Here is an 18,110-nt window from a genome sequence, read left to right on the forward strand (position 1 = left end):
GCTTGCTGGCTGTCACACAGACACCATACAGTCAACAGTTAACGGGGCAGGCGTCGCTTGATGGGACCTCTATGTGGGATTTCGTTACTCTTTTACTTACTTTCTCTACATAAGTTTATAGACACGCTTAATTTTAAGAGCGGATATTTTGGGTCTCTTTGTAAGAATGTAAATCAACACTTAAAATAAATTGGCCGTGCCGGTGTAGTGAAGCGACTGACGGGCAAGAGGAAGGGAGACTACTGGGAGGGAGTTGAGCGGATTTGAAAGAGGAAATCATCCCATACGGAGCTAATATCAGAGCCTGCGGACAGAAAGAGACGGAGGTCTTGGTGTCTGGAGTTTGTTTCAAGCTTACTGTTGTTTTGTTTTATTTTTTCTTTCTTTTTTTTAGTTTTGGGGTGGGGTGGGGGGTTAATGAGACCGATTTCTGAGTCGAGAAGTTTTCTCCGCAAATGACGTGGAATAGCACGATGAGCAGTGGCTACAGCAGCTTGGAGGAGGACTCCGAAGAGTACTTTTTCACGGCCAGGACCTCTTTCTTCAAAAAACTCTCCGGGAAAGTCACAGAGAGCAAGGTAAACACTGAGAAGAAAAAGAAAATCTCGTTATAACGTACAAGATATACCACTCGTCTTTAAGATGAGCCGCTTTTATGTTGTGGTCACCTGTTTTTGTCTTGTTGGTTTCATTCATCAAGGACGGAGCAGAAACGTTATGCAATTCAATACAATTTGTGTCGATTAAAAATCCGTGCCGAAAGTATGAGGAAACCATTAAGCATTTCTTAAGTGTGAAATTTTATGTTCTGCCTTTTCCTTTGAACTGGAATACATTAAATAGTCAGGCTGGTTTGGCAGGTGTGCAAGCACCTGGATATTTGAATACTAACAATCCAGCCTTAGTTGTTGGTCTAAATCCCGTTTTTCCAGATTTTGCAGCAGGTTTAGTCTCCATGCTTTTTGACAATAGGTGTCTCGTGCTACTGCAATCATATTAACTTGGTCTCTTAAAAAAAAAAAAAAAAAAAAAAGGACAGAAAGGTTTTTAACTTTTTTTTTTTTTTAAAGTATTGTTTTTAAGTTTTGGCACGCATGATTGCTGTGCATATTTCTCAGTCTAAAGCCATGACCTTCTGTAATAATACTGTCAGCCACCACTGGCCAAGGTTGTGAGTTTTTTTTTTTTTTTTCCTAAAATAGGTCTGAACTGAGTGCTGGACTGACTGAAAACCGTTAAGATTTGGCTTTATCTCACTGGAACACAAAAAAATAGGCCAGTCTTCGAGTCCTTGACTAAATACTGGCCGGGCCACAGTCTCTAAATCTCACACTTGCATTCCCACAGCACACACAGTATCTCAGACTGTCTTGCAAACACAGCTGTTTTGTTCCTGGCCTTGAAGACTCAGCATACTGTAACAGAATCGCGCCATTCTTCCTCTCTGCCCACTTAAAGTCCGTGTGTGTGAAGGAACTTGCTCGCAGATCCCTGCAGCAATGCGTCACCCTTCACTTTTCCATAGGTCTTCATTCCTCATGGCGTTGTGCGTTTGTGGATGCACAATGTTGCCCATACAATGCTCGAGCGAGGGGGTTGTGACCTGTGCTGTGTTAAAATGTGGCTTTAGACCTTAATTGGGGGTGCTGGCTGCTGTGTGTGGTGGTTTCCCACAACAGTAATTATAACTGCAGAGGGGACAAGTCCCTTGGGAAAAATGTGTTGCAGTGCTGCATTACATAACTGGTTACATATAAGAAAAATAGGTTTTGTATATTTATATTCCCTATTGGGTTGTACTTGGAGGCAGTAATGGATTACTTTGAATACCGGAGCAGGGTAAGGCTGAATGTGGCTGATATTTTCAAAACATGCAAAGCTCCGTCCAAAGCGGAAGGAGCTTTGAATCTTGGTGAAGTTATTTAGAATGTGTGTATGCAATTGTTGGCAAATATTGCTAATGCACATTGCAGTCCATTGTGAGGTATTTTATCAGCCAACGGCGGGCAGCAACACGCTTAGTTCAGAAGTCATCATCACAATATTCCTGCACATGTTTTGTTTTGTCTCATCTGTTGTCTGGGTTCTTATAAGATCTTTACTCATTGTAACCCTAAATGTGGCCTTTTTATTTAGGGTTAGGGTTTCATTCTTACATTAGTTTAGAGGTGACCGCTGCATTTTTGCTTCTGTCTCGGTGTTTGTTTTCTGTGCTTTTAGAAAGTCTTTTGAACAGCCAGCAAAGTGAATGATACATTTGTGTGTGTGTGTGCTTGTGCAAATGAGAAAATAAGGAAGTTAGCTGACTTCCTGGGATAGTTGCAGTCAGTGCTGATAGTGGCATTTATGATTCCTACTCAAGAGTGGTTCCCACGAGACGTTTCTCACCGGGGTACCCAGCAGCACTTGGAGGGAGAAAGTGAAGTTTAATAAGCCTGAGTGTAAACGGAAAGGAGGAGGACAAACTGAAACACAAAGAGTGACGGGTGATGAGCCGATTGTGGACGCTCAAACAGTAAAAAGAGACGCCTGGTTGGAGGATTTATCTCAACCCTGGAGCACAGCAAGTAGCTGCCCTGCCACCTTTTCAGTGTGTGAATGGCGATTCTGTCGGTAAATGTCACGCTGACCAGTGTCTCTGTGTGTCACATGAAAAAAAACACTCGAGGGTCACCCCACTCAAAACATGCGCGCACGCACACATACACGGCAGCCGGCCAGAGCAGCTCATCTTCAATTCAAATCACCCTCGCAGACTTGAGGCTTACTGTGTGGTGTTTTTGTCAGTTTTTTCCGGCTTGGTGACGACAGCCGTGTGGCAGCGGAGACCCTCTCCACTGACCAGAATTAATCTTATTGTGAGCTCCAGTCGGGAGCAACGGTCTTAAAAAAAAAAAAAAAGAATGCTGCTCTTCTGTTAGGCTGTCGTGTGTAGTTACAGTAGTGCTGTTCGCAGTCCGTTGGGTACTGCGGGGTTAGTCGGCTCTGGCTTTTCTGGACATCACGCAGGACATCTAATGTAGTTTTCTGTGACAGTGACTGCGTTGTGCTCGTGTAATGGATGGATGTCAGCAGCTGGTTCTTCACTCACCAGTTTCAGCTGACCATGAATAAGTTAATATGTTGTAAGGTTCAGTTGCTGTCCTGACGTAGAACCAGCTTCACGACACGGCCTTTGATTTTTGTGACACTGCGGGTGTTCGCGCTATGTCAGTTTGAAAGTACCGCTCTAAAAATCGGTTCCATCTATGTATTGGTCTGTCTATGAAGAATTTATCGCTGCCTGGTGTAAAGAGAATTAGCCTTGGGCCATGTGTTTCATATTTTCCAAACAGGCTTTGTGATTGCTGGTAAATATGCTGTACTTCGAGGCGTCTTTGCTGAATTATTTTGGCTTCAAATCCAATGGGACTGGCAAGCCAAAGAACATAAATCAAAACGCTTGCTGTCTTGTAATGTCCTCTGAAAAGAGTCTGATGTCATCAGATGAGAGTCGTCTTGTAGTAAAGCATCCCTACAGCTGCTCCCGTCCAGCACCTGCTGGATTTGCAGCCTCTAAAACAACTTAACAGGTGGGAATAACATTTGCGAAAGGGCAGCCAACTCTCATGCAAAGAGTGCGAGAGTCATGCCATCGACACTTCTCACACACTATTGCACCCAGCCCAACCCAGTCCTCAGGAGAATACGCTGCCATTTTACACATGTCCCTGTGACTGGGCTGCTATTTACAGCAAGCCTCACAGCCTTGTTTTCCCGAACCTCGAATAACCCCTGCATGTGTACGCTCTGCTAGACTCGGATGGGCCTAGGCGCTCCACATTTTCATCTTTTCCCCATCTTTTTGTAAATAAGTGAAGCATAAGCGTATAGAAATAAAGCTGAACTCCCATAAAGCTGCTCTCTTTCACATTGTTTTCTGTTTTTTTTCGTGAAGCGGCCAAACGTGTCAGAAATTGTGACAGTAAATCACCTCATGACGACTACATGTCTCCTCACTATTGATTAAAGTATTTCCAGACTGCCGCTCTGCTCTAATAAAATTGATTGATTTTTATAACCGTCATCTCGCAGAATAACCACTCAAGTGAGTTGGAGACGACATCTGTTCGGTGAATGCAGAGGTGAAGAACAGATCTCTGCTGGAGTCTAGTTAAATATTTACCAATGCTGATGTCACGGGTACAAAATCTATGTCGACTCTTTATTGTCAAACAAATAGTTGCTGTGAACTGTTTATTTGTCTCTCGGTTCATGTTTGTGTTGCTGTTGCCGTACAAGCCAACTTTAAGAAGTCACAAGAAGTTTAAATCGGTTGTTTTCATACAGGTTAAGGAAGACTACTGTGCTATACAGGATCTGTTTATTCAAGGGAATTCTCCAAATAGGCAGATGATTAAACTCGCTAAAAAAAATGGAGACAAAAATGGTTGGATATCTGATGTATTTATCCAACCCATCTGTCAGAACCACAGAATACTAAAAGCTGTACAGAGAAAGAAGATTTTTATTGTATTTGACACTAAAAGTAACGATCCTGGACATAAACAGGCACTCTAATTTAAGGGTTATTGAAAGAAACCCTAAAAGAACAGCTGCAGTTAGTGTTAACCAGCAGGAATTGATTTAATCCAATGCAGGAAGTATTTAAAACGTCGACGTAAGGGTTAAGATTCAAAAGTAGCTATCAAAACAAAGATGTGGTGCAACAGATTCTGAAGCAGGAACTGATAAGGGCCTCAATCACTAAGCAATAAATTCTAAACCGTAAAAGAGATGGGTTTTCATAAACAAGCGTTAACCCCACCGCTCTCTCTGCTTTCCATTAATCGCGCATTATCCCACTCCTCCGTGCTGAATTCCCAGCCCATAACTCAGCTTATGATTCGAACAGCAGTAAGAGACAACAGCGGGTCACCGTGTCACAGATTCATGAGAGGAACTCGGCCTTTGTACGGGAAGCGGTAATTCCTTAGAACTAGGGTTTGACAACAAAAAACAAAAAGGCCGTTGTTTAAAGTGTAAGTGCGTTTGCCTTTCAAATGAACTGAGGAGGCCTGACATCGTACTGTTCTGTACAGCGAGAGATAACGGATTTGTTTGTGGATGATTCCCCACTCCTTATCACTCATTTCCACTGCTGATAGAAACACGGTGCCGTACATATTTACCTGACCTCACCCTGTGACCCCTCCCCCCTGGGTGTGGATGTCACCTACAGTATGAGTTCCTTTTTCTGTTTGTTTGCACACACGGTGATCGCATCACGTGTCCCCGTCAGACCAGCCCTGGTGTTTCAGGATTGCTCCATCCCTGCTTTCATTTACTTTTAATCTCTCAGGGTTTAATTACTGGAATTTCTTTGGAATTCCAGCTCACACTAAAGTTGGGTCATTCTCTAACCGCCGTCGAGCTTCAATTTCAACTTCCTTATCTGTAGCTGTGGGGAAAAGTACCGTAAAGTTTTATCCACGAGGGCACTTCAGAGACGGACTGACAGACCTCATCTCTTCTTTCTCTTTAATCTCTGACACTTGCTGTAAACTGCTTTATAACGTCGCCGCCCAGCTTACAAAACTCCTCACACTTCACTGCAGTCCTTTTAATTTCTGTTTTCCATCCTCCATGGGAGTTTTCATGTGTTTTTTGCCTTCCTTTTCTTAGCCTTTAACAGCTAAAAAGCTGAAACTACAGTCAATTATTCAGTGACTAATCTTGCTGGCAAAAATTGACCGGCTCCAGCCTCCTGAGCGTAAATATTTACAGGCTTATGTTTTTGGTTTGGGACCAAAAAATCTCGTCATCTGTTGACTTGTGATGCAAAGTTTTGTTGTGGAGACGTTTTGCAAACCACGTGATCAGTTAAGGAGATTTTTAGCAACATTTAAAGGTCAAATGTTGTCAGGCCAAACGTTTTCCTCTTCACAACATCGACGGCTTGAGGCTGTTATGGAAGACTTGTGTCGAGTTTTAACAGAATAAAGAGACTGTTGCTTATTTCTGATGCCGGGATCCTTAGCTACGATCCACTTGAGAGTAGCAATGAGTTTGCACGCTTTATTTGTTAGTAATTTCCAGTATTCTTGCTTTGTTTTTACTGAAAGGCCAGCTCTGTTGTCTTTCCTGTTCTCATGTGCACATGGATCCAAATCTATCCTTTTTCACGTTTCTCCCTCTCTAGATTTCCTTCCTCTGTCCACCTTCACCCCCTGTTCTCGCTTCCTCACCCCTCACTTCCTGTCTGTCCTCAGCTCTGCGTCCTGTTCCCTCCACACAGCTAAGAACATGTGTGGTTTTGGTTGTTTTTTTTTTTATTTTTGTCTTCACTGTGATCAGACTGCCCATTCAGCAGATTCAGACTTAATGCTCCTCTACATCCTGCATATCAAATTCAGATTGTGGGTGACTGTTTTTCTCGTGCTCTCAATATAGTGACATGGCACATATTGCAATACTGTATTCACCTAGCAACGTTGGTGTCAATCTTTAATATAGCTGTGGTTAAGCCATCGCAAGCATTCTAACTTTGCTTTAGCTTTTAATGAGTTCAGGGAGGACACAGTGCCCGGCAACAGGTGCTGGATACCCAGGAAATGTGGGTAAAACCTCTGCAAAACCTGTAGGTTTGTAGAGGCTTGTAGGTTCTAGAATACCTCCAATACCTTCGTGATTTGTCTCGCTTTTGAAGTATTGGTCTGCCTTTACTGTGCATTATTGTTATCTAACAATGGCTGTTAAACCAAAAATTGTGGTCTAACAAAAACATCATGGCTACTTCATTGCTTACATTCATCGGTTCATTGCTTGTGTGTCACAGCATTTGAGTTAAGAGACCTGCTGCAGCATTGTGTTTAGCAGGAAATGCATGTAAAGGTTTCTATGAGGCCGTTCGCCCTCTCCTGCGCTCTGCAAAACACAAGAGATGTGGTGCTTAACTGCGCGGCCCTCGCTATCTCTTAAAACAGAACCAGAGTGCTTTCGAGCCTGGAAAGACACGCACTCGAGCATATAAACGCAGCCCCTCGTTGCAGCAGTGTGTTGTTGTATAACAAGATAAACCTGCCTTTTGAAAGGAGCCACCTGCGTCATGGAGAATATGAGGCGTTTGTCCGGACTCTGTGTGTGTGTGTGTGTGGATGGAAAAGAAAAAGTTTAATTTATTGTAAGAGATGCTTTTAAGTGGCTGTAAAATATATATTGATCTGCCATTTTGACCCACATGTTGAATGGATCAGTGCGTATATTAAACCTATACGCATGCATTTCTGCTACTTTGGCAATTCCTCTGCTTTCTCTCGTTTTTGTTCATCTCCGAACATTTTACGATAATGATGGGGAAATTATTCAATGTGTGCCGAAAAGCGTCAAAAGTCAATGTTTGGCATGAAATTGCAGGCCAGATTCTTTCTTCTTCTAACTTCTTCTTAATGCGAAAACTGTCATAACCTAGAATAATGTTTCAATGGCGTACCGTGGCTTGATTTTTATTTTTATATTTTTACCCTTTGCACTGAGCAGTTGGGCCTGTCACAGCTACACAACCGCATAGTCGCGCTGATTTCAGCTGATCACAATCACTTTGCGTTTTTCTCAGAATCCTTTCCATTCACCTGCCGGAGGTCAAAGCCAAAGCGACAGAAATGGCATGTCTTTCAGTCGCTACTTCAACATTAACTGTACATATGCCCCTGATTTTGCAACTCATGACAATCCGGTCACCTGCACGACACCTTTCAGAGGTGCTTCGGTGCTCAAAGAATAGGTGAGTGAGACAGGAAGTCGGAGATGGGAGCTCTGTAGAAAATCTGACCCTTTTCAAAATAAAACGCCCTGAGCAGACCCCTTATTGTACGTCTCATCGATACATTTATCAAACTGGTCGTGTAAGGCCCAGACATCAATCGTTCAGGAGATTTTTACCTTTGATAATGTGCAACTCAGCAGGGAGAACTCCAGCTGTAATTTGCCACTTCCTATTATTTTTTCCAAATAGATAACAGAGAGGACAAAGCATGCAAAATGACTGCAAGAGTTTTGGCAATAGAAGATTAGTGACTGTCATTTCTGAACAGACATTGTGAAATAAGGGCTTCTGTTTCTGAAATGGTCCCACAGCACTGTGGTATGTTGTTGGTTTGACTAATATTGGCACAACGTGAACAGGGAACAGCACTTAATTCTTCTGTTATTTCTCTGATCATTATCGACTAAAGTTTTCATGATCTTGAGCAGATTGTTAGATTTTGCTACTAAATGGCTCTGAAAGTTGGTTTTGGACTTGAACTGAACCCTAACCCTTCATTGAGTTATTTGTCAAAATTCAGCTTCTCAAATGGAAGGATTTGACAAATTTATCTGTTTTCTATGACAGTATCTTGGGCATTTCTTGGATTCTGGACCTGTGGCCTTCCAGCCAGACAGATTAATCAAAAGCAAGGATGATCTTTAGCTGCGGCCCTACTGCAAATGCTTCACTCAGTCGCCGCTGTGCGCCCCGGCCACTGCTAATGAAGCGCGTCGACAGATGAATCGCACAACCAGCTGCCTCAAACAGGCTGTCTACTGTACAGTTCTCATCTAAACTCCACGAACAGGTGGTCACTTGCTTTTTAAACTTCCCCCAACACTGCAGTCACTGCATACTGACCACCTGTAGCATCATATTACAGGGTCAAAGAGCTCCAGATGGGGGGGTGAATCCTATCCTCCAAAGACCATGACTTCCATAAGTTTACCGAGCTATTTAGAGTATTAAAAGAGGCTAAATGTTGGAGTCAGAGCAGGGCCTTTCTTTGCCATTGTTCACTTCTCGTGACAGTTCATCATATAAACGGCTAAACTCCGAGAACTGGTATCGAAGTACTTCCCCAGTTATACACACCACAAGTAACGTGAAGCAAAAAGCGGCAAAACGGTTAGTAATTATTTGTTTGTTGGAAAACGAGCAGGCCTCTCTGCCTTCTCTGTGTTTAAATGATAAGTAATGAAGCTCGTTGTGCTTGGTCTCCGCTCTCGCCACCGTGTAAGACATTCTGCCCCATGCTGCTCATCTGGGAGCAGTTTAATACCGACTGTGATCTCTGGGCCGCCATTATCACCAAACCACAGCGTTCTTTGAGGTGGTCTGTGGCTCCCTTTGATGTGCACAGGAGAAAGTGAGAGTCAAACTATGTTAAAGGGCAAGGCAGCGATGTGACGAAGACCACCCTCTCAGGACTTTTTTTTTTTTTTTTTTCACTTTGCAGGGGACTGTTTTTCGGTATGAGCGCTTTTATGTAGTTGCCGGCTGACAGTTTAGGAGCTCTTTCTTTGAAAGGCCGAAGGTTACTGTGTGAATGTGTTGAGTAATGCTCCCTTCTCAAACCAATATTTCATAGAACACAGAAAACATGTAAGTGAGACATTTCCCTGTTTCATGAAAAATGTTTGCATACTTTGAATTTGCTGACACTATGTGGTTTAGCGTCTTGCTGAATTATGCAAGTCCTTCCTTAAAGAAAAGGTCGTCTGGACGGGAGCGTATGTTGCTCTAAAACCTATGCGTACTTTTGATGGTAACGTGGTAACTCATGTCTAACCTAATTGGTTGCCAAATATTCCTCCGGCTGATTTTATTTGGTAAAACACACCTTTTGTCGCCCCCGTCACAGCTGCTTTGCGAAGTGTTGCTGCCATCGCATTCGAGTCGAGCTAATGTTTCTATGAAAAAGGCAATAATGTTGCACTTTGAACGTTTGATAAGACTTTTTTATGATCTATTTTGAATTGAATATTGGTTTACGATATTTACAAATGATTGCATTACTTTTCAGGCTTTTGATGCTTTAAGTGGAATGAATCTCACTGTGAAGAAGCAGGGTTGTTGCTTGAGGAGTAGATCGATGTGAAGGTCTGAAAAAGCTGCTGTTGAAGGCTGAAATGTGAATGGCACCGACTCAATGAACTGCCTGTGGACTGTCAATTGGAATTCTGCTCTTGGTTTTAGCTTCTTTGCCTTTATCGTGCCCTGCGGCTGAATAATTACAGCTTATTATTTACAACATCGGTGTAATGTGTTCAGACGTAGATTACAAATGAATGATTCATAAATTAAACTGAGTTATTGGTCTCTCAGCGCTGTCAATGGCATTCCATACACCCTCTTCATCACCCAGTCATCAGAGCGTAATGTTGGGTGTACACATAGTATGTAGACTCAGAGAGTTGCGTGTCAAATAACCCATCATCCTGTGTGCCATTATCGTGGGGCGTCTCTGAACTGTCACACACAGAGGTTTAATGAAAATGTGGGTTTTTCGTGTCCCGTCTGATCATTATCCTGCCTCTGCGTGGTGGTTTTGAACATTAGGGTTTGGCTCAAAGGGGCTGAATATCACTGTGTGTGTTTTTGGCCAGTTTGTTGTGTGTGAGGGGTTATTCATACTCTTCAAACGGGATTTTCCACTGTAGCTGAGGTGAAGGGTTAGTCTGATTGTAGTCTGCACATAACACTCATTTTTGCGGACACTCAGGTGTTGTTTCCATTCTTTCCTTTTATCGGGCTCCATCTGGACACACCTTCCTTTGTCATCCTCGCCGCGCACAATGTGGCGCGGCAACAAGAAATGGTACTCTGACGCTAAATTATGTAATTCAAGACTTTTTTTTCACTGAGCCACGAAAATGTGTGGGAGTAACTGATCAAGCTGTGCGTCCACTGGTTTTGGGAATTAGTTTAACTTTAAATTGAGCTTTGGAGGGGGGTGGATTCAGTAACTGAGGGTCAACTTGTGCTGTGAAACTGCTAAATTCTCACCCTGGTTTGGGTTTTCTGCATTCCACCAAATAAAAAAAATAGTGCAAGTGAGCCTCGGGTGTGGGCTGATGATGGGCCTGGTATTCCACAGTCGAACCGGCTTCACAGGGTTAGATTTCCATCAGGGCTGGCTGAAATTCCTTTTTTCGGACACATTGTCCCCCGTGTTATCAGCATTACTAATGACGGCATCCTTTCTGACTTATAATGCTTGCAATCAGGATGACACACGGAAGGTGTGAACAAATACCTGCTTTACAATCGCAGCTGGTCTTTACGTTGCGCTCACATGGCCACTCCTGTTTTTTTTACGGTACCCTTGTGAAACAGTGTCGAGTGGGGGCATGTTTTGGTTAGCAAATAAGAAAAAAGTCCCTTGAAATGTTGTAAGCGTATCTTTACAGCCATTCAGCCACCCAGCAAAGCAGGTGGGCTGGTTTTACACGATCCCAGTCTTCTTCCGAAGCTTTGAAGTTGCAGCTAAGAGCTTGTTGTTTAAGGAGACGGCTCCTTAAAATGTCATCAAATTTAGCACGTGTACCTATCAAGATATTGATTGCATGCACCCCAACCTCTGATCTGACTAAAACTGAAATTGCGCAACAGAAGCATAACCAGCGTTGTGTTGGGAACGTTGCCTGTCACATACAGTATCCTGCTGCTCAATGTGTACAAAGCTGATGCGAGACGCGTGGGATTAGATTTGTTTCATCGTGAGTGAGTATGTTTCCAGAGATGAAAACACATTTTCAGAAAGGGTCGGTTCTTGTAATTTGAGCAACCTGCAGCACTTCTTTGTATCTTTCCTGTAGGAGGAGTGTCAGACAGCCGGAGGTGGATTTAGCAACAAAGCTGTCAGAGATGACTGATGGTGATTTGTTCTGTTGCTTCGTGTGTGACTCAGCGAGCCTGCTGTGAACCTCATTGTCCTTCGTTACTGCCTTTCGTCTTTGTTTGCTTTTGCTTTTGTTGCTCAACCTTGTCTAATGTGTGTTTAATCTGTCTGTGGCTTCCAAACACTTGAAACATCTCAATAAATAACTACACGATGCTGTTTTTTGATAGGGCAGTTGAAGATCCGGGACTTTAAAGGTTTGTTCGTCGTGTGCATGCGAGACAAATTCTGGATTCATATGTTGACAGAGTTTTAGAAAAAGTTAGTTGATCATTTTGAGAGACATGCTGAAACACTTTGGGTGTCATAATGTGAATATTTTTGGATTATTTAACTCCCTTTTATCAGGAATGTAACACCCTTTGTGCATAAACGCGTTGGTATATCATTTTTTCCACCAAACAATCAAGGGAATAACCTCCAAAGTTGTTAGTTATTAAATTAGTCTTGAGCTACAGCCCACTTAGACAACAATTTTGATCATCTGAGTCCCGTAAGTTATTTCAAATGCAGAAATGCCAAATATTCTCTGCTTCCAGCCTGTCAGATAGTAGGATTTACTTTTTTTTTTTTTTTTTTTTTCCCAACTAATCCTTGCATTGAATAGATTTTTTTTTTTTTTTTTTTTTTTTCTACAAATTTCTCCTAGCTTTTGACACGGCAGTGGAGGATTAATCAGAAAAGTATTCGAGGATGAAGGAGTATCATAATGACGGCACTGTTTGGTTAGTAAACAGCTGAATGAAACCCTCCAGCAAAGTCTGCATTATTGTTGGCTCATACACTCCTCTTTTCTGTCAGTCTTCCTCCAAGGTCAGAACCATTAAGTTTCATAATCTCAGCCCACATATGCTTACTCACTCTATATATCTACACACACACACACACACACACACACACACGAGTCTTTGTTGCTCAACTCTTGTGTTAACAAATGAGTCCTATGTAAACTCGTGTGACCTAAAGACTAACGGATGCAGTCGGTGTGTTTGTGTGCACACGGTAGATGTTTTTGTTTGCAGGAGCTCTGGCCAAACGGTGCCTTTTTGTTTTTTTTCCTCAGCGTGTAGCCGTACCAAAGAAATATTTTTCAGGCTAATGAGAACATTTCTCAGCAGGCCGTTTAAACAGCAGCCACAGCCAGTAGATATTAAAGGAACAGACGGCGTGGCTTAGCTTGCACATGACGTTCAGAAGGAAAAGGTCTTGAGAAAGAAATTGTATTTCCATTTATTTGATTATATTCTCTGTCTTTTGCTTCTTCTCTTCATTGCGTCTGTTCCTTCCTCATCTTGCCACACATTTTTTTTTTTACCCCCTCCTCTCCTTATATTTTCTCTTCCTCTTTCTTTTAATATCGCCTGACTTTACTTTACAGGGGCTACATCATCTTCCTCTTCCCTCTCTGTGTTGGTCGAGCTTCATCTCTGGGTGGCCTCTGTGAGCAGGCTGCTTGCCTGCGTTCTGCAGTATGGTGTCGGTGCGGTTCAGTTTGCTTCACATCACTGTGTCGAATGCAGTCTCTGTCTCCATGTGGTTCAGCTAGTTTAGTCTGCAGTCAGTTTTCAAAACCAAAGAACATCATTTTCCTCTTTTTCTCCTCTGGAGAACATTTACTCTGGTCGTTTGAGGTTGACGCATTGACTGAGATGGTTTAACAGAGCTTATGTTCAAAATCTCTTTTTCAACAAGCAAAAAAGTCCTCATAAAGAGGATGGGGTGATGAATAGTTATTTTCTTTGTTTTTTAACCGTTTGCTGTTTGCTTCGGTGTCATTTTGCCATTTTGCTTGGTTTTTGTTGGGGTCGAGCATCCCGGTTATTTGATTAAGTTTAGGCAACAGAGATTCCTGGTTTAGTTTAGGCACTATTCCCACTTTGTTAGGTCAAGGAAAATGTCACAGTCAGGTTTTTAGATGGACAACTTCCTGTAGGATGCTGACGTGAACATACACGGTTTATCTTATCTTTACTTTACTTTAGAGGGGCTACATCATCTTCCTCTACACAACTACACAACACTTTGTGGAAAATCTTATGAAAATAAAGACTAAAGCGTCAAAATTGTCCGTCGGAGTGAGAACAGGTTTGGAATTCTGCCAGGTTGGATTACATATTTGAATATTCCATTTTTTTTTATTAGGTCCTTTCTCTCTCTCGTCTCTGGTTTGTTTGATTTGAACTGTATCATAATTATTTCATCAGTTTTTCAAGCAAAAAGTGGTGAAAAACAGGTTGGGTAAGGATCTTGAACAAGAGGATTTGAAGCTTTTACATCCAATCATGATTTAAAGGATATCTGTAGAATAATGTTGGGTTTTCTATAGTCTCAGAGCAGATTTATTTGATGCCCCCCCCCCCCAAGAATAAATAGAGCTTTAAATATCAACACAAAGATCATCAGTCAACTCTGAGGCTCACTTCTGATAGAAATTGATGTAGAGATTTATCTTTAAAGAGGATGTGTTGTGCGTTTTGGGGATTGTTCTCCCTTTTTTTAGAAGTTTTTATGGGGCTGGTCCATAGACCAGCATAAGATAAAGACTTTCTATAATAAAAACACATATGTGTGTAAGCATCCAAGCTTTTTAACAACTCTGCACTGTGTGTATGAGTGTCCATTAGCTCGGGAATGCTCATTTAAGAAGTGTTTAAGTGGCCGCGTTGCTATTAGCTGAGGAATGTCTACAACAGAGGAAAGGTGTGGGCACTTTATAGTTCATTTATGTGACATGCGCAGGCACATGTTTGGCCATTTGTGTAGGAATGCCGGGAGGAAAGGTGTGGCCGATGTGGACTTCCCACCGTGGACTCAACAGGAAGTCACATAGAGGCAGGGTGTGGAGGACAATAAATGCAGAAAATGACTGGGAAAAAAAAGGAGAAACCGAAGAAAGAAGAAGATTCAGAAGGTTTCACGAGGAGCTTTCAAATCGATGCATGTGAATTAGTATTCTAGATCTAAAATGAATAATCGCTGAGGATACTGACCGAATTTATCTGCGGCTATCTTGAAAATGAATTTTCAGAGCAAATAAACTGACTGTTTAGTAGTTTTTGGGCTGGACACTTCTCCCAATATTCTTTCAGTTTAAAGACTAAAATTTAAAGTGATTTGAGACTACATGCTTTCTATTCTTCAACATCCGGATGAGCATTCGCATAGATGGTCTCAGTCTGTCTGTTAAGTTCTAAGCTCAATAGTTCTTCCCAGAAAACCCTGGAAGAACTCTGGAAAACTGTCGGAGTATAAATTCCTGTGTCACTGTTCTGCTACATCAGACGACCATGACTTTGTTCATTTTAATCCTGCGGCGCTTAGTGAAGGACTGTCACAAGGTCAAATAAATTTAGACACCAGGCTGGAATAGAAATTACAAATTGTCTTTACAACCTTTGAAGTATAGGTTTGATACAGTTTGCACGCCTACAGCGCCGTGTTTAGTCTGAGCGTTGCACAAACGCACAGTCCACCGCTTTAGGGTGTAATCGTCCCGGTGAAGCATGGTGCACACAGACACACACTTCCACAGTGATGTCATCTGTTTACAGACAGAGGATAGCAGACAAGCGTGGCAGAGCCAAACAAAGGCAGGAATGCTGCAGGTGTGTGTGATAAAAGTCAAAGAAAGAAAGTCCCACGTTGCTCCCAGACAAAACTTAAACCATCAAGGACAGCTTATGTTTTCTTTTCAACCTGGAGCTGGATCGCAGGGAGACACTGACACGGAGATAAAGCCCGATGATCCTCCTCCTCATTTCTCTTCTGCTTTTTTTAGGGCTGCCTGGTAACGGGCGTCAAAGCAGAGTTCTCTGCAACAAGTTAAGCGTGACGACACTCGATTGCTCTTTCAATCTTTGTATCAACGTGAAATCCTGCCAGGAAAGATTCTTTTAATATGAGGCAAGGAAAGAGATACACCGGCTGTCATAACATGATAAAGTAGGGCCTTTTTGTTTTTCTTCAACCTCGCCTTGACTCAGAAAGTACAGTTTGTGCACGATCAGTGGCTGCACTTATTAGCTGATAACATGTTCCTGCAGCATTACACATTATCCAAAAAGTATTTTGTCATTAACCAACAAGATGTAGTTAGTTTCTGTAGCACTGGAAAGATAAAGAGTATTTCTGTCTTATCTCTGTACAGCTATCTTTTCTGTTTGTTACATGACTAATCGGTTTCATGATTAGGTTCTGGGATTTTTTTTTATTTTTTTTTTTTTTATGTGATGCTGAAAAAATAAGCACCCTTAACCAGAAGAAAACCAGGCAAAGCTCCCCTCTTTAATTTGAACCCCAGCTGCATTATCAGGGGTGTGTTACTCAGGTTTTCAGAAGCTTCTGTCACACTAATATATTTACATGCACGTTAAAAGTCCGGTTGTAGACAGGCTAACTATAAACGTGTTTCCTGACAGTTTATGTGAGTAACGCTGCTCACCGTCTTACCGTGCAATGGGATGTTTCAACAGCAATCAATCAACAATCCCCGACAGAATGCATTCTCCCCAAGCAGGACAGCAGTGAGCCCCACAAAACCTGTTTTAGGAAGAGCACAACAAAGAGTCTGAGGCACTCACCTGGCCTTCAAACTCCCCAGATATCACCCTGCTGGGGTCTCTGGGCTTCACAAAGGCCCCCTCCCCACAGCCCACAGGGCTCAGAGCATCTATTAGTAACTCCCCGGGACCAGAAACTCCTGAACTCCCACAGATGCATGAGCTTTTTTGGCAGCATGAGACCTACTGGGTGATCGTAGCGTTATGACTGATTGGTGTGAATTACATCAGGATTCTGCTCATCACTTCAGCTAATATATTTCCTGGTTTTGTTCCAGGCCAAGCATAATAATGTATACATACCTGTTATTTGATATATTTGAATCGCTTGAACACTCATCTCTTCTCAAAACAACCTCCTCTAACACCTTAACACGCCTGACCTGCACTCACTTTGCCCTCCTTGTGCTCTGTCATTCAAATAGATTTGGCGCTTAATGTGTGGCCCAGGGTTTCTCACAGGATTAAGTCGCTTTCTCCTCACTTGGATAAGCGCCTCTGCTAAATGACTGAGCGTAAGACGTAAAAGGATTCGACGGGGTAGCTGGAATTTCTAGCTCGGCGTGTCCTTTTGAATCGTACACAAACCTAGCGCACTGTTATCACATTTCATGCAGGGCATCAACACTGCTTCCTGCAATAAAAAGGGCCGGACTACGGCGCGCCGGCATGAATAATTCCTGATGCTGCGTGTGACATCGTGGCTTTTCTGCCATCACGGGCATTGTGTTGTGAAATCTTGGCCTCTGCATCAGCCTCAGGCACCTGAAGATATATGATCAGATTCTTCCAAGAAATCGGGCAATTTTTCCGTTTCCAGTTTCGTTGAAGCACAGCGAACGTGAATTGGACACATGGTGCAAAGTAAGGACTCCACAGGGACTCGTTGCCGTTATCTACTTCGAGTTACTTTTGACCAATAAAAGGCTGTAGTCGGTGTAAAATTAAGTGGAGAGAGGCCCTCTTGCATTCTTGTTCGAGTTTTGTTTTTTTGACAGTGTAATTGAAGGCCTCTATTAAAACCAAGCCACTGTCTCTGTTTCAGTCCAGTGTTGATCTTCCAGCTTCAGTGGGAGGGTTCGCTGTGCTCCTAGATAGGACCGTGACCTCATTGTTTTGTAGCTCCTCTGTGCTCTGCTTCTCCTGTTTGTTTGGATTTGGTCACTCTCACCCTCCCAGTTCCCTTTAACCCTCTCTGTCCTGGGTGTTCCGCTGCTCAGAGAGGACGCGCTCACAAACTTCATCAAGAGACGCACTGGCAGAGAAGCCTCCTCCTCGTCGTAGGCCGACGGGTTTTATCTGCAGATGGTCCCGTACATAAATGCACAAACGTCTCCTCTTCATGCTGACGGTGAGATGACAGATAATCTCCTTTACCTGCCACTTCCTGGTGCTAAGCTTCGACTCATCTGACCTGGTGGCCGCTTAAAAGCAAGATTAGTGTTGGAAAAAAACCCCTCTTGGGTCAAAGTCAACGTCACAACCCAGTATAACAGAAATATTTAGAAATGAGTCGAGGAATCTGTAAACTTGAGATTCGTCCTGTCAGGACTTTGTTTTGGTGTGCATGTGACTGATCGGATCTGTTGAGGGTTATTATCCTTCTGTGTGTGTCCTCCTTTAATCCCGGTGAGTCAGTGTCTGCCTGTGAGACTGACAGAGTCAGACAGACAGGCAACAGTCAGCAAGGTGTCCAGAAGTGACAACGGGCTGGAAAATCCATTACAAATTCTGCTGAGTGAGCCAGAAATGTAATTAGTTGTTATTTTTGCAGTCTAATAATCATCCGTCTGTCATAGCTTTTTTTAGGTTTTTGAAATGGAAGGAATTCTGACTTTTCATTTTCTTGCCTATGAGATGA

At 42.7% G+C, this 18,110-nt stretch overlaps 1 protein-coding gene across 2 annotated transcripts in view; it reads left to right on the plus strand.

The window, feature by feature from the left end:
• Positions 1 to 18,110, plus strand: part of rassf3 (Ras association domain family member 3) — a 61,611-nt gene that overhangs the window by 30,852 nt on the left and 12,649 nt on the right. The window contains exon 1 of one of the 2 annotated variants that reach the window (XM_075471844.1): positions 21 to 578. The exons of the other annotated variant lie outside the window; for it this stretch is intronic. Within the exon in view, the coding sequence (XP_075327959.1) occupies positions 456 to 578 (123 nt within the window). The 5' untranslated portion in view covers positions 21 to 455. Of the gene's footprint in view, positions 1 to 20; positions 579 to 18,110 lie in introns of those variants that run through there. 2 annotated transcript variants of the gene reach the window in all.

Source organism: Odontesthes bonariensis, chromosome 8 (genome assembly GCF_027942865.1).
Source record: "Odontesthes bonariensis isolate fOdoBon6 chromosome 8, fOdoBon6.hap1, whole genome shotgun sequence".
Lineage (NCBI taxonomy): Eukaryota > Metazoa > Chordata > Actinopteri > Atheriniformes > Atherinopsidae > Odontesthes > Odontesthes bonariensis.